Raw genomic sequence first — 14,951 nt, 5'->3', positions numbered from 1 at the left:
CACACACGCACAGCTTCAATCGCAGCTTCTGGGCACCTCGATAATGTACATGGACTGATTTATAGACTTAAAGAGGTTCAACGCTCATTTTCTGTAATATTAAAGAAAGCAACACTGTGCTGATTTTTCACAGATCGAGTAGTGAAGTGAACTGCAGGGCCAATCGTGCCATCCTGCATTTTTCGAAGTCACAGCACAGTTTTCATTTTCTCCTTGTTGGTCTTTACCATTGGGCTGGTCACTCCCCCAATACCTGAATAAGGAGAGGGAACAGAACAAGATGAATGGACTGTTGGACATGAAATGCAGCATAAGTGCCTTATTTCAGGGAGAGAAATTAATTGTTAATTTATCTGTCACTTTGACAACAGATGATGGTGATTTCACCTGTGGATAAGGAAGTTTCTGTGTGCTTCGCTAGTGTCAGCATTCACTTACACGTCACTTGTAAGAAACAGAAGGTTGGAGGGCGCTCAGCATTGATGTTTCGATGGGAAAGTGGAGACACGCTCATAGACATCCTCACCATCTTCAACTTATCCACCAAAATCAATAAACCTTGGTTTTGAAATTGCATTTAGACTGCCAATGATGACACTGCCCCCCACAGGAAATTATTGGCTGTTTCTCGTGCCATACATTAAGTGCAGTGCAGAACTTTGTTCACTTGTGTTGTTTAGCAAATCACACTCAAATCCTCATTGTGTCTGTTTCCAAACCAAGCCAATTAGATTCAAATCAAATCTAACTCAAATCCTGGACATGCCTACAAACTGAAGTGGTGCTCCGTAAATAGAGCCCCTTTATTCCCAGATTCACGCTAAATGTTCAAGTATTTTTAAGATACACATAGTACTTCAATATCCCTGACTTTCCAATGAAGGTTGATTTAAGGCATGAGTTCTGTGCTAATAAGAATCTTTATTTGTTGTAAGTACTTAGACCACAGCAACAGGTAAACAGATGTAAACTTTTGGCATATAACAGCACGAAGTAAAACGCAAAGCCATTACAAACTCCTCCTTATGCACACACACATGTGCGCACAGATTAAACAAATCAGGAAAACAGATTATTGGCAAAGATTGAAAAGCAGAAAATCATCTTTGCTTTCCAATTTTCATTTTGAGGTGATTTAAGTGGCTGCGCAGGTCATAGAGTCAAATAGATGTACCACACAGAAACAAACCCTTTTGTCCAGTGCGCCCATGCTGTCCAGATATCCCAAATTAATCTAGTCCCATTTGCCACCATTTTGACGATATCCCGTCAATAATTTCCTATTCATAGACCTATCCAGGTGCCTTTCAAGTATTGTTATTATCTCAGCCTCCACCACTTCCTCTGGCAGCTCATTCCATACACGCACCACCTTCGGTGTGAAAAAGTCACCCCTTAAGTCCCTTTTAAATCTTTCCCCTCTAAACTTAAACTCATACCCTCTCGTTTTGGGCTCCCCTATGCTGGGGAAATGACCTTGTCTCTTTACTCGATGCGTGCACCTCATGATTTTATAAGCTTCATTACCATCACCCCTCAGCCTTGGAAGCCCCAGGAAAATAACCTCAGCCTGTCCAGCCTCTCCCTGTAGCTCAAACTCGCCAATCCTGGCAACATCCAGGTCAATCTTTTCTGCACCTTTGCAAGTCTCCTTATAGCAACGAGACCAGAATTGAGCCTGACAGTTCAGTTATCTATCTCTGGAATGAAATTATGTGAGCCATCCTGCTCAAGCCCTGCCTTTTGAAGAACAGCCCTTTATCCTTGCATTCAAAGCAAAATAAAAATATTTGGCCCTTACTGAAAATGTTTACATTTTATGGGGATGAGTGAAATTTGAGGGAAAGTGTTATGGAGGTTCTCTTCATGCCATTTGTATCAGCAGCAAAAGCAAAACTGCATGTTGGCAAATCTGCAGATCAAACTTCATTTACTCCTTGTTCAAACAGTCATTTCAATGATGCTCAGCAGAGGGGTCATGTCATATCCTTTCACTCATATAGCACCATTTCAAACACTGGTTTTACAACAGTTCTTTGTCATTTCAGTCCAGGGCAACATATTTACTCTGATTACACAGCAGACCTTACAACAGATATTCCCTCTAAATTCCTCTGACACGTTACTGTCCTGCGAAGACAGTTCCCCCAGTCCTTCTCACTGCTACTTCTGGAATCCCTTTGATCTCTGCTCACTCTCCCAAACATGCTCCATGCCAAGAGGAAGCCCTCCTCGGCCACACATATCTTAACTGTTTTGTAAATGAGCCTTGAGATGGCCAAAATATCTCTCAGCACCAGCCAAATCACTTCTTGTAGAGTATTGGTAACGTTACCAAGCATACCTTGCAAATAGGTAGCAATTCCTCTTTTGTACTCAAAGGGACCTCGTAGTGCTTGATTGGCTACTTCTGCAAGTCTAATTTTGCTTTGCGTGTTCTGCTAAGTAACTGAAGTCAAAGCATGAAAACATATCCACCTTCTTGCTAAATTTTCATTGTCTCACATATTTTTTCAAAACGTGCAATTGCAAGGTAATCATGGAAAAACATGTGTCCAGGTCCGAGATACATATCTTCATTCACCTAGACAGTGGCACCTTCAGGGTATTCTTGGCTGATTAGGCCTCACCCTCTTTGCTCCACTCCTTATCAGTATCTGTTCCCTCTGACTCTTAATTGCTTCTGGTTTCCAAGACTTGACTGGAGGTTTCTGCTGGCACTAACACTTATGATGCATAACAATCCATAAGACCATCATAAGAGTGTAAGAAATGGGAACAGGGAGGCCAGTTGGCCCCTCCAACATTCTCCATCATTCACTGGGATTATGGTTGATCCAACATTCGTCACGTTCACTTTCCTGTGTTTTCCCTACAGCCCTTGATCCACCCGGAGAATTGCACTGACTTTGAATGTCAAAATCTATCTGCAACCCCCTCAGTAAATCCCTATTTAACTTTTGCAGTAAAGTTTAGCCATCCTCCTGTGTGCAAGGTGTGATTCTGGCCTTTGGAGTGCATTCTCACTCCCCTCCCCCATTCCTTTCCCTTCACAGCTCCCCTTTTACCCACCATATAGCCCCTTCCATTCCCTCCCACACACATTGGTACCAAGGACATAGGCAGGAAGAGTGATGAGGTACTGCAAGGAGAGTTCAGGGAGCTCACCTTTCAATTGAAAATCAGGATCTCCAGGGTTATAATCTCAGGATTACTCCTCAGGCCAGGTGGTAGTGAGGCAAGGAATAGGAAGATAGTTTAGCATAACGTGTGGATAAGGAGCTCATGGAAGTGGTTGGGGGGAGTCTTGCAGATTTTTGGATCATTTAGATCGATTCCAAAGCAGTTGGGACATGTACCAAAAGTACAGGTCAGATCTTAACTGCATCGTGATCGGGAGGCTTGTTCGTGCAACTTGGGTGAATTTAAACAAATAAAGCCGGGATCGAGGGGCAAGGGTTGGAACCAAAGCAGTAGGTCAGGAAGTGAGCAAGACCTAGAGATTAATAAGACAAACAGGCAGGACCAGCTGCACGACTGTATTGAGGCAAGAAATCCTAAAAGACCAAAATGTGAGTAATAAATTGGGGGTAAGTGATATAGATGAGACTGTGTGTTATCAGGGATTTTTCAACAAGGTTGGATAGTGTGGAAAGTATTGTGCACAGAAAATATGAGAACAGGGAGACGAATCAGTCGAACCTATGTAAAAAGCCTGTACCTAAATGAATGCAGTATTTGTCATAAAGTTGACGGGCTGACAGAAAAAACAGATACAAATGGGTCTGACCTTGTGGAGATTACTAAAACATGTTGGCAGGAAAATCAGGATTGGGAGGTAAATCTTCAAGGGGATTCAATATTCCGATAGAATAGACAAAGAGATGCAAAAGGTGGAAGTGCTGAATTGATTGAGGGCGGCATCAAGGCTGTATTAAGAAGTGATATTGGCTCTTGGGACCAAACTGCATGAAGCAGTCCGATTAGTAATAAAAAGAAAGGGAAGAAACCCCTTGGTAGGTATAATTCACAGGCTCCTGAACAGTATTTCTGATGTACGGCATAGTCTTAATCAGGAAATAATGAAGGTTCGTGAGAAGGGCACAGAAATAATTTGGGTGATTTGAACATGCTCACTGACTGGATCCATCACCTTGGTAAGGGCAGCCTTGATGAACGGTTCATACTGTGTTTGAGGATTGTTTCTTAAAGCAACATGTCACGGAGCCAACCAGAGAACTGGCTACTTCAGAGTGCAGTAGAGGTACAACGAATCAACAGATTCAAGTAAGAAGTAGAAATGTTTCTGATTAACAGTGGAATAAAGGGCCTTGGGGAGCAGGCAGGAGAGTGGAGAAGATACCAGGATAGGATCAGCCATGATCATGTTCAATGGCAGAGTGGCCTCAGAGAGCTGAATTGCCATCTCCTGCTTGTAATTCCGATGTTCCTATGCTCCTTCCCCTATCCATCTTTCCTCACTTGGAGTTTTCATTGATATTGCAATTTCGTTCATCACCTTCAACAAAGTCACGTTCACATATCCATCTGAAACTTAAGGTGCAAGGCACATCATTCCATCTTCCCTCCTTTTGTGTTGGAACACTCTCTCCTACTCCTCCTTCATTACTAGATTCTCCAGTTTCCTACAACCTGTAATGTTGAGAATGGCAGGAAAATCAAACAGATATCAAAAATATTGATTTATTGCTTTATTCACTTCAGAAACATCAAGATACATATTAGAATGATTTTGTAATGGTGAGCCAAGCTAGTTCGAAATTCCCTGATATGCTCAGGTGAAGCTGAATGAAGGGCCTGAAATCCCAGAATAGGTCAAAAGAAATTTGAAAAGTTTGTATTTGAGCAAATATTTCCATTTTGTTGAGTTATTAGTAACTTGCCCAGAGGTCAGATGGTTCAAGTTGTACTCCAGAGATGTAAACACAATATCTGGGCTCCCATTGTAAAGCTTGAGGATGAGCCGTACTGTCAGAGATGCCATCTGTTAACTGAAAGGTTAAAACAAATTGGCATCAAACATCCTTCTCAAGGAAGGTCAAAATGTTCCCCTGGCACATTATCCATAACTTCACTAAGATTGCTTATTTTCTCCTTAATAATATCTTCATATTTTGTTTCTGCCTCAGAATTAGTTGTTGATGTCACTGTTCCAACACTGACCTCTCAGGCCTCTCACATTCTGGCCTCTGTCAACTTCAGTCATTCAACCATTTGCTCCCTATTTCCTAATTGGCACCAGATTCTAATCACCCACCACCCTTGTGTTCAATGACTTGCAATGCATCCTGGGCAAGTAATTCTTTGAATTTAAAATAGTTTTTACTGGTTTACAAATCCATTCATGGTTCTGTCCTGTCTATCTTTGTAAACTCCCTCAGTCTCACAACCCTCTGAGACATCTGTACATAACAAGTCCTGGTCTCCTTGGCAACCTCCAACTTAATCACCATTATTGCTACTGCACTGTTAGCATGGGGGGATCCCAGGGACTTTCACAGCACAGGGAGCATTAATTCTGCATGGTGAGGGCCCTCTCCATCTGGACAGTATGTTCTTGTCCCAAACCATGCCTTTTTTACATTGAATGAACAGGATTCAATTGGATTTGCTTAAGATACCAGCCATTATCCAGTTTGATTCAGTTCATGTTTTTGGAACAGGGTAACGTCAGGAGAGTATTTACAAGCTTTGAATAATAATCTGCTTGTGCTGGATCCTGACTTTGGAAAAATCACATGTGCTAACCCTTGTTGCAGCAATATGTAATCAGGTTACATTGCACTGTACTTTTTACCCCAAGAAATCTGAAAAACATCTGTATCTCTCCTTTCCTGAAGTAAGTGTTCCCCAGTAGATAAAAGGAGAGACTTTGCAGGAGAGTGGGTCTTGACTGAATAACCTTTCAAAACACTGGAACGGGCAGGATGTCCTGTGTCCCCTGTTGGTGATTAATTATCCCAGCTCTATCTCAGTTTGCACATTCTGTTCTGACTTTCTCAGTGACTTGCCTGCAGGAACTGGTTTTTGCCTGAATAAAGTTCTGTGAGTCATTGCTGTTGGTTTCCACACTCACGAGATCATGTACAAACTTAAAAAGTAAGTGTTTGTGGCTTCACAAGCAGGTCAGGCACCCACCCCTCCCAGCAAGAGATCGTCACTAAGCGGTTAGAACAGGAAAATGGTCTACATTTCTTTGTTCAGAGATAGTAGCAACTGCTGATGCTGGGGAATCTGAGCTAAGAAGGTGTAGAGCTGGATGAACACAACAGGCCAAGCAGCGTCAGAAGAGCAGGAAAAGTCCAGACCCGAAACATCAGATTTCCTTTGATGCTGCTTGGCATGCTGTGTTCATCCAGCACTACACCTTGTTATCTCTACATTTCTTTGTCACTATCTTGTTCAGAGACACAGTGATGACTTGTGACCATATCCCGTCCCCAAAGAAGAAATTGCAAAACTGACTCGGAGTAATTATCTCCCGAGGTCATTGTTAAATCAGCCTTGCAACAGAGGCTACTCCTTTTATTCATACTGCTATAGGTAGCAAGGCCAAAGAGTTGGAATAAAGAGTGACCACGCAGCAGTTTTTAACTCAGGTTGTTCTGGTTTTTATGCTTTCCCTGTCAACCCGCGTTCATTGTCTTTTTGCATCAAGGGCATGGGGTCCGAACCAGTTATCCTCATCTGTGTTGTTGCTCATAAAGCTCTGTCATAAAATGAATAGTCAAAGCAAATACCTATCATCATCCTAATATTTTAAAATGAACTGACTGTGTGGGATCACACACAAAAGACTTGAACTCAACTATTATTTCACGGAGATTGGGCCAGGACTTAGTTTGTATTTAAGAAAATTATGTACTTGGTTTCTTTTTATAAATTTCCAATTGTAAATTTCTCTGTCCACATTTAGAATGGAAAATGCCTATAAAAATGTCACACCACACCTACAAATTTTTGTCAGTGGTCATATGTATCAAAATTACTCTCTCACTGGTTTTTCGGGCAAGACAATTGTTTGTTAGCCATCGCCAATCGCCTTTGAGGAGGTAGAAATAACCTTCCTCGTGAATGCCTGCAGTCATCTGATTTGGGGACACCCACTGTGTTGCCGTAGGAAAAATTCAGGATTTTGTCCCATTGGTGAAAACGAAGAGTCAGAATGATGAGTGAATTAGAGGGGAACTTGTCAATGAAGGTGTTCCCAAATATTTGCTGTCTTTGTCGTTTTGGGTGGAAGAGGTAGCCGGTTTGGAAGGGTTTTGGTGTAAAAACTATCCAGGCAGGTAGAGAGTACTCCTTGCTCAGCGTAGAAGACCTGAGGAGCCTGGGTGTCGATGTGCACAGATGACTGAAGGTGGCAGGACAGGTGAAGAGAATTGTTTATAAAATGTAGTGTCCTTGGCTTTGCTATCATAGAATGAATACAATGTTATGCAAACGAGTGTAAAAAAGACCAAATGGTTTGCTTTTAAGGGTATTGCCCCAGAGTTTAAATAATGGCTAAATCCTTGATGAGAGATCCCTAGCTCCCCTGCCCATAGCACGGTGACATCTTTCACATCCACTTCACAGATCAGAAGAGGATCTGGTTAATGACTCATCCTAAAGATGGCACCTCTTTCAGAGCAGAACTGCCTCAGTGCTACAGATCCTGGATCAGCCTGGTTTTCTGTTCATGTTCTGGAGCAGTGATGACCCATGAGCCTCTCGCTCTTGAATTTAATCTGGGTGAACTCAAACTTATCGCCTCAGGGTGCTCAGACAGCCATTCTCCCACCCAAACCTGAGCAAAAAATCAATGTTTGTGACTTCTGTGCTTGACTGAAATCTGTCAACTGCTGCCAGCACAACTTTAGGGCAGGGCCAGGATACCATCGTCAATGGCTGTGAGAGTGAGTGTGGTGATCAGCTGGAGTGTGCCTTGCTCGTTCTCAGCTGCTGCTCGTGACCTGAGCAACATCACGCTGTTTCCAAGCACTGAGGTCACTGAGATTCCTTTCAATGAGAACACTGTCTGTGTCATGTCCTCTTGGTAGAGTGAAGCCAGTGGAGGTGATCACAAGTTGATCAAGTTGGGTGTGCAGGGTGCCATTCACTTGAGTTTCTTCCACATATTTCACTTCAACTCTGCTCTATCCTGGAAGGGGAAAGATTCTACTCATTCAGTTTGCAGTGTTATGGAGCAGTTCAAAACCCCTTCAAATGTATGAAGGAGATAGCCTAAACCCGAACTTCTATCTTAATAAAAATTAGGGTGCTGTTTTCGAGATAGAACTTGATTGGTTATACTAATTATCTTTAAGAAAAGCATACTTTGTTCTTAATCTGCACTTAAAAAATCAAACGAAAGAAAGAAGAATTGTTGTAACTTTAACTCTCTTGGAAAACTTCTCAGAATAATAGATTATTTAGCTTCTAAACAGTATCTGTTCCAACAGACTAACATCCCATAAACACACCTTTGACAAAAGCAAATTCAGTAAAACACATTGTGTCACGTGTGATTCTGACAGCAGATAGAGATGTAGCTGCTTCCACAACCAACTTCAAAGCCCCAACAATAGCTGAAAGCTCAACTCAAACTCGGGTTCTGTAAAAGCCTGACTCCACCCATTCATGCTGCATCTGTTGTTCCAACAGTGCTTTTAAAAAAAGCCTCACAAGCTGTTTTATGCATTGGCTTGGAACAGACCACTCAATACCACTGTCTCAAGCTCTCTTCATAAAAAAAGAAACAAACCCAGGACAAAATACACCTCTTAAAGCCATAGTTTTATCACAACTGAATGTGGCAGCATGGAGGAGAAACGGTTTTGGCGAGGGGCATATGGGTTTGAGGAGTTGACATTAAGTTGGCATAGTGGTTATTGGGGCAGTGGAGAAGATTAAAGGGTAACAGAGTGAGATGGAGATGATGGGAGATTATGCTGGAATGAGTTGAGGACCTGATGTTGGCATGTGGGGACTGTGTAGGTGTTGAGTGTACATAAGCACGAGGACCAGGGGGTCTTTCTTCATTTTGTGCCTTTTGTAAATCTTCAACTGAGTGCTAAGGCACTAAGGCCAGCATTTTACCAAAATCTCTGCCCAACTGACAACTTATGACACCAATGTCATGAGCAACGCCAGCACCCAGCTCACCCACACACCCCAACATGTGCCCACACCCACACTCTTGGAACAAAACATGCTACTTGACAGGCACTCTCCTATTTTTCTTAAATTCTCTCACAGGATGTGATCATAAATGGCGGGATCAGCATTTATTGCCCATCCCAAATTTCAGAAGGAAATGCTGTCTTTTATCCATGTGTTGTGACGATATCCACAGTGCCCTTGGGAGGAAATTCCAGGATTTGCATCCTCTTGCCAATGCCTACAAGGCAACAGAGAAATTTACTTGCGCAGGCTCAATGGGTTGAAGGGCTTTCTTCTGTGCTATCAATCTTCACGGCTCCTTTGTGATGAAACCCTGAAAGAACTTTCCAGTTTGACCCACTCTTCCCTCCATGCCTTTCCCTCTCTGGCTAGAAAGTGGCACTTTTAAACTTAATTTTTGCTCGCACAGCCCTTGCACACATTCACATTAACAACAAACTGATGAGTAAGAAAGGAGCTTTCATCCTCTCGTCACTGGCTTCTTTACCAATGACTTTCAAGTTATATCCTTTGATTACCACCCAACCCGTAAATGAACAGTCTAAAGTCAGAACATAAGATATTGGAGGAAGAATACACTATTAAGCCTCTTAATCCTCCAACATTTTAATTACCAATGGATGAACTTCTACACCCAAAGCATTTTTTCTCCCATAACGCTTGATCTCCAGAATGTCTGCCAATGAAATATCTGCCTTGAAAATTTTCAACAAAATAAACTAACCCCACCCTGCAGCACAGAATTCACAAAGCTCTAAATGAACAACATTATCCTGATATTTATCTTAAAGGCCCAACCAATTTTCCTGACACGGAATCTTGGGGCATTTCTCTGTGCTGTAGGTCTCTATGAATCTATAACATTGAAGGATCAGTGCTATATTTCCAAGTCCAGAGAGGGAGTGGCTTGGAGGGGCACTTGCTGTTGGTGGTGTTTCCATGTATTCGATACACTTGTTCTTCTCGATAATGGAGGACATTGGTTTGGAAGGTGCAATAAGAGGAGCTTTGGTAAATTTCTGCAGTGCATTGTGTAGATGGGACATACAGCTGCCAATGTGTGCCAATGGTGAAGGTTGTGAATGTTGTCGATGTTGGGTTTGGTGTCAATCAGGCTTTGGCCTGGATAATGTCAAGCTTCTTGAGTGTTGTTGGAGCTGCTTCCATTCCGGGAAGTGGGGATTATTCTGTCACACTCCTGACTTGTGCTTTGTAGATGGTGGACAGGCTTTGAGGAGTCTGGAGGCAAGCTGCTCTCTGCAACATTCCTAGTCACTGACCTATTGTTACTGCCACAGTATTTATATGACTAGTCTAATTCAGTTTCTATGTCAATGGTCAAGTTTGTGGAATGATGGAATTTCCCAGTTCTGTGCTTCTGATTTGGGAGGAAAAGTGAAACCAGAGGAACAAGTCTGAGCATGCTCGGTGGACTTTAGGGCAGTTTGAGACCCAAGCAGGAGGAGGAGGGTGAGGAGACATCCCCAGTTACACACACGCACAGCTCCAATCGCAGCTTCTGGGCACCTCGATAATGTACATGGACTGATTTATAGACTTAAAGAGGTTCAACGCTCATTTTCTGTAATATTAAAGAAAGCAACACTGTGCTGATTTTTCACAGATCGAGTAGTGAAGTGAACTGCAGGGCCAATCGTGCCATCCTGCATTTTTCGAAGTCACAGCACAGTTTTCATTTTCTCCTTGTTGGTCTTTACCATTGGGCTGGTCACTCCCCCAATACCTGAATAAGGAGAGGGAACAGAACAAGATGAATGGACTGTTGGACATGAAATGCAGCATAAGTGCCTTATTTCAGGGACATAAATTAAATGTTAATTTTTCTGTCACTTTGCAAACAGATGATGGTGAATGCACTTGTGGATAAGGAATTATCTGTGTGTTTCTCTAGTACCAGCATTCACTTACACGTCACTTGTAACTTACCCACCAAAATCAATTAACCTTGGTTTTGAAATTGCATTCAGACTGCCAATGATGCCACTTCCACCAACAGGAAATTACTAGCTATTTCTAGTCCCGTACATTAAATACAGCACAGGACTTTGTGTTTTCCTTAACTTCTGTTGTTCAGCGAATCCCACTCAAATCCTCATTGTCTCTGTTTTCAAACTGATCCAATCACATTGAAAGCAAATCTAACTCAAATCCTGGACATGCCTCCAAACTGAAGTGGTGTGCCATAAATTGAGTCCCTTTATTCCCAGGATCATGCCAAATGTTCAAGTATTTTTAAGATACACATAGTACTTCAATATCCCTGACTTTCCAATGAAGGTTGATTTAAGGCATGAGTTCTGTGCTAATAAGAATCTTTATTTGATGTAAGTACTTAGACCACCGCTACAAATAAACAGATATAAACGTTTGGTATATAACAGCACTAAATAAAACTCAAATCCATTATAAACTCCTCCTTATGCACACACACATGAGCGCATAGATAAACAAATCAGGAAAACAGATTATTGGCAAAGATAGAAAAGAAAAGTAGAAAATCATCTTTGCTTTCCAATTTTGATTTTGAGATATTTCAGCATCTGGGCAGGTCATAGAGTCATAGAAATCTTGTGCACAGAAACAAACCCTTTTGTCCAGTGCGCCCATGCTGTCCAGATATCCTCAATTAATCCAGTCCCATTTGCCACCATTTTGCCGATGTCCCCCAAAACATTTCCTATTCATAGACCTATCCAGATGCCCTTTAAATATTGTTATTATCCCAGCCTCCACCACTTCCTCTGGCAGCTCATTCCATATACGCACCGCCTTAAGTCCCTTTTAAATCTTTCCCCTCTCACCTTAAACTCATGCCCTCTCATTTTAGTTTCCCCTATGCTGGGGAAATGACCTTGTCTCTTTACTGTATGCATGCACCTCATGATTTTATAAGCTTCTTTACAGTCACCCCTCAGTCTTGGAAGCCCCAGGAAAATAACCTCAGCCTGTCCAGCCTCTCCCTGTAGCTCAAACTCGCCAATCCTGGCAACATCCAGGTCAATCTTTTCTGCACCTTTGCAAGTCTCCTTATAGCAACGAGACCAGAATTGAGCCTGACAGTTCAGTTATCTATCTCTGGAATGAAATTATGTGAGCCATCCTGCTCAAGCCCTGCCTTTTGAAGAACAGCCCTTTATCCTTGCATTCAAAGCAAAATAAAAATATTTGTTTCTTACATGTGATCCAGCAGCAAAAGCAAAACTGCATGTTGGCAAATCTGCAGATCAAACTTCATTTACTCCTTGTTCAAACAGTCATTTCAATGATGCTCAGCAGAGGGGTCATGTCATATCCTTTCACTCATATAGCACCATTTCAAACACTGGTTTTACAACAGTTCTTTGTCATTTCAGTCCAGGGCAACATATTTACTCTGATTACACAGCAGACCTTACAACAGATATTCCCTCTAAATTCCTCTGACACGTTACTATCCTGCGAAGACAGTTCCCCCAGTCCTTCTCACTGCTACTTCTGGAATCCCTTTGATCTCTGCTCATTCTCCCAAACATGCTCCATGCCAAGAGGAAGCCCTCCTCGGCCACACATATCTTAACTGTTTTGTAAATGAGCCTTGAGGTGGCCAAAATATCCCTCAACACCAGCCAAATCACTTCCTGTAGAGTATTGGTAACGTTACCAAGCATTCCTTGCAAATAGATAGCAATTCCTCTTTTGTACTCAAAGGGACCTCGTAGTGCTTGATTGGCTACTTCTGCAAGTCTAATTTTGCTTTGCGTGTTCTGCTAAGTAACTGAAGTCAAAGCATGAAAACATATCCACCTTCTTGCTAAATTTTCATTGTCTCACATATTTTTTCAAAATGTGCAATTGCAAGGTGAACTCACTTTACAGAGGAAGTATAGTCTGTTCCATCTACCCAGCGCCAATCAGCTTCAGAGACAGAATCAGTGAGCCCAATCCAGTGATCATTGCTTGCAATCCATTGTTTCACAAATTCCTGCCATGCAAATGAAAGACTTGTTTTAGAATATGGAACAACAAAGTATTCAGTCATATTGCTGGTAAACTTTCTACTGATGTAATCCTCGACTGATGTCAAAACCCCTTCGATTTTAAACGAGCAGCCCACCCTCATCAAAGGTGCAGACAGTGCACTTTTAGCTTCGCTCAATTTGCATTATTTTAGCTTGATTTTTGAAGATTTAGAGTTTGAGAACCATGCCAGGGCAAGCAAACAGTCAAAGGGGGCATTTCAGATGGGCACTGCAGAGAGCTGTGTTTTAAATTAAATGTTATCAGTGGTTATTTTAATTGATGCACAATCTGCAGAGTTTGGGATAAAATTCTTCCTTGGTAGTTTGAGAATTTGAATCTTTTTGAAAATATCTGGAAATATGCTTTTACCATCAGTAAATGTGACCTTGAAGCTCCAAGATGAGTATAAAAACCAATCAACGAAGTATTCAAATTTCATATGAAATCCGAGTAAGTAGCTTGGTGAAGCCTTTTGTAAATGTTGAATTGGAGTCTTTAATTTTTTTGGAAGAAATGGAACAGCTTGAGGCCGCAATACGGTACATCTTTTACATGTTTTCAATGTATTTTTCATGAGCAAATATTCCTTGACCAAAAAGAGGACAGTCCGCACTGGATTGAATGAGCCAGACTGGTCTGTAATCTGACCCTCATGGCATTACTGACTTTTAAGTCTGAAATAGACATACTTTTTATGAAATGAGGGCATTAAGGGAGATGACCACAGATCAGCCATGATTTTATTGAATGGTGGAGGAGACTCAAGGGACTGAGTCCTGAAGGGGAGAAGCACGTAGCAGGAACAATGGATTTGAATTCAGATGAGGCATTTCCTTTCTAGTCATTCATTCATTCCTTAGATAAAGCCATCAGTAGAAAGAATGAAATTTATTTCCTATCTGAAATCACCCTTAAGAAGATTATCTTTAGCTTCCTTCCTAGAACGCAGCATTCTGCACGATGTATTAGATTCACAATATACATTAACAACTTGGTCATTAACATAAAAAGTAACTGATCCAAATTTGCTGACAAAACAAAATTGGGCAAAAGTGTGTTGACAACAGCATAAAATTACAAAAGGGTATTGAAGAGATGAGGTGAATGGGAAAAGCTGTGGCATGCGGATTTTAATATAACTAAACGTGAGGTTATCCATTTTGGAGCAAATGAGGATAAGTCAGGGTTTTTTTTTTGCAAGGCACAAAATTAAACACAGTGGACATCTGATGAGATTTGGATGCTGAGGTGCTCAGCTCCTTTAAATGCGACAAAGAGGCACAGAAAATAGTCAAGAAGGCTGATGGAATGCTGGCCTTCACATCTAAGGAGCTGAAGTACAAGGATGTAAATGTTATACTGCAGTTTTGCAAAACCCTAATCAGACCCCACTTAGAGTACTGTGAGCAGATCTGGGCATTACACCCTGGGTGGGGTGATGATTTGGAATTGGAAGGAGGTCAGTGCAGGTTTCCAAGGATGATATCTGGACTTCCAGAGTTAAGTTATGAGGAGGGATTACACAAAGTGGGTCTTTATTCTCTGGGGTTTAAAAGGAAAGGGGAGATCTAATCAAGGTGTTCAGGATATTAATAGGGAAAAAACAGGGTAGTTTTGAAGAAGATTCACGAACCGGGGCATGGTTTAAGAATAAAGGACTGGTCATTCAAGAGAGATACTAGAAATCACTTTTGTATGCAAAAGAGTAGTGGAGGTTTGGAACTCTTCCTCAAATGGCAGCCGAT

At 41.7% G+C, this 14,951-nt stretch overlaps 1 protein-coding gene across 1 annotated transcript in view; it reads right to left on the bottom strand.

Moving 5' to 3' along the window:
* Positions 1-4,697: 4,697 nt before the first annotated feature.
* LOC125447584 (CD209 antigen-like protein C) overlaps positions 4,698-14,951 on the bottom strand; it is a 30,944-nt gene continuing 20,690 nt past the window's right edge. Inside the window, exons 7-8 of the mRNA XM_059639944.1 lie at positions 13,056-13,168; positions 4,698-10,930 (exon numbers count right to left, since the gene is read on the bottom strand). Coding sequence (XP_059495927.1) covers positions 10,777-10,930; positions 13,056-13,168 — 267 coding nt within the window. The 3' untranslated portion in view covers positions 4,698-10,776. The remainder of the gene's footprint in view (positions 10,931-13,055; positions 13,169-14,951) is intronic.

This window comes from Stegostoma tigrinum, chromosome 35, assembly GCF_030684315.1.
Source record: "Stegostoma tigrinum isolate sSteTig4 chromosome 35, sSteTig4.hap1, whole genome shotgun sequence".
In the NCBI taxonomy this organism is placed as follows: Eukaryota; Metazoa; Chordata; class Chondrichthyes; order Orectolobiformes; family Stegostomatidae; genus Stegostoma; species Stegostoma tigrinum.
The sequence above is the reverse complement of the archived record's forward strand: the minus strand, read 5'-3'. Positions and strand labels throughout refer to the sequence as shown.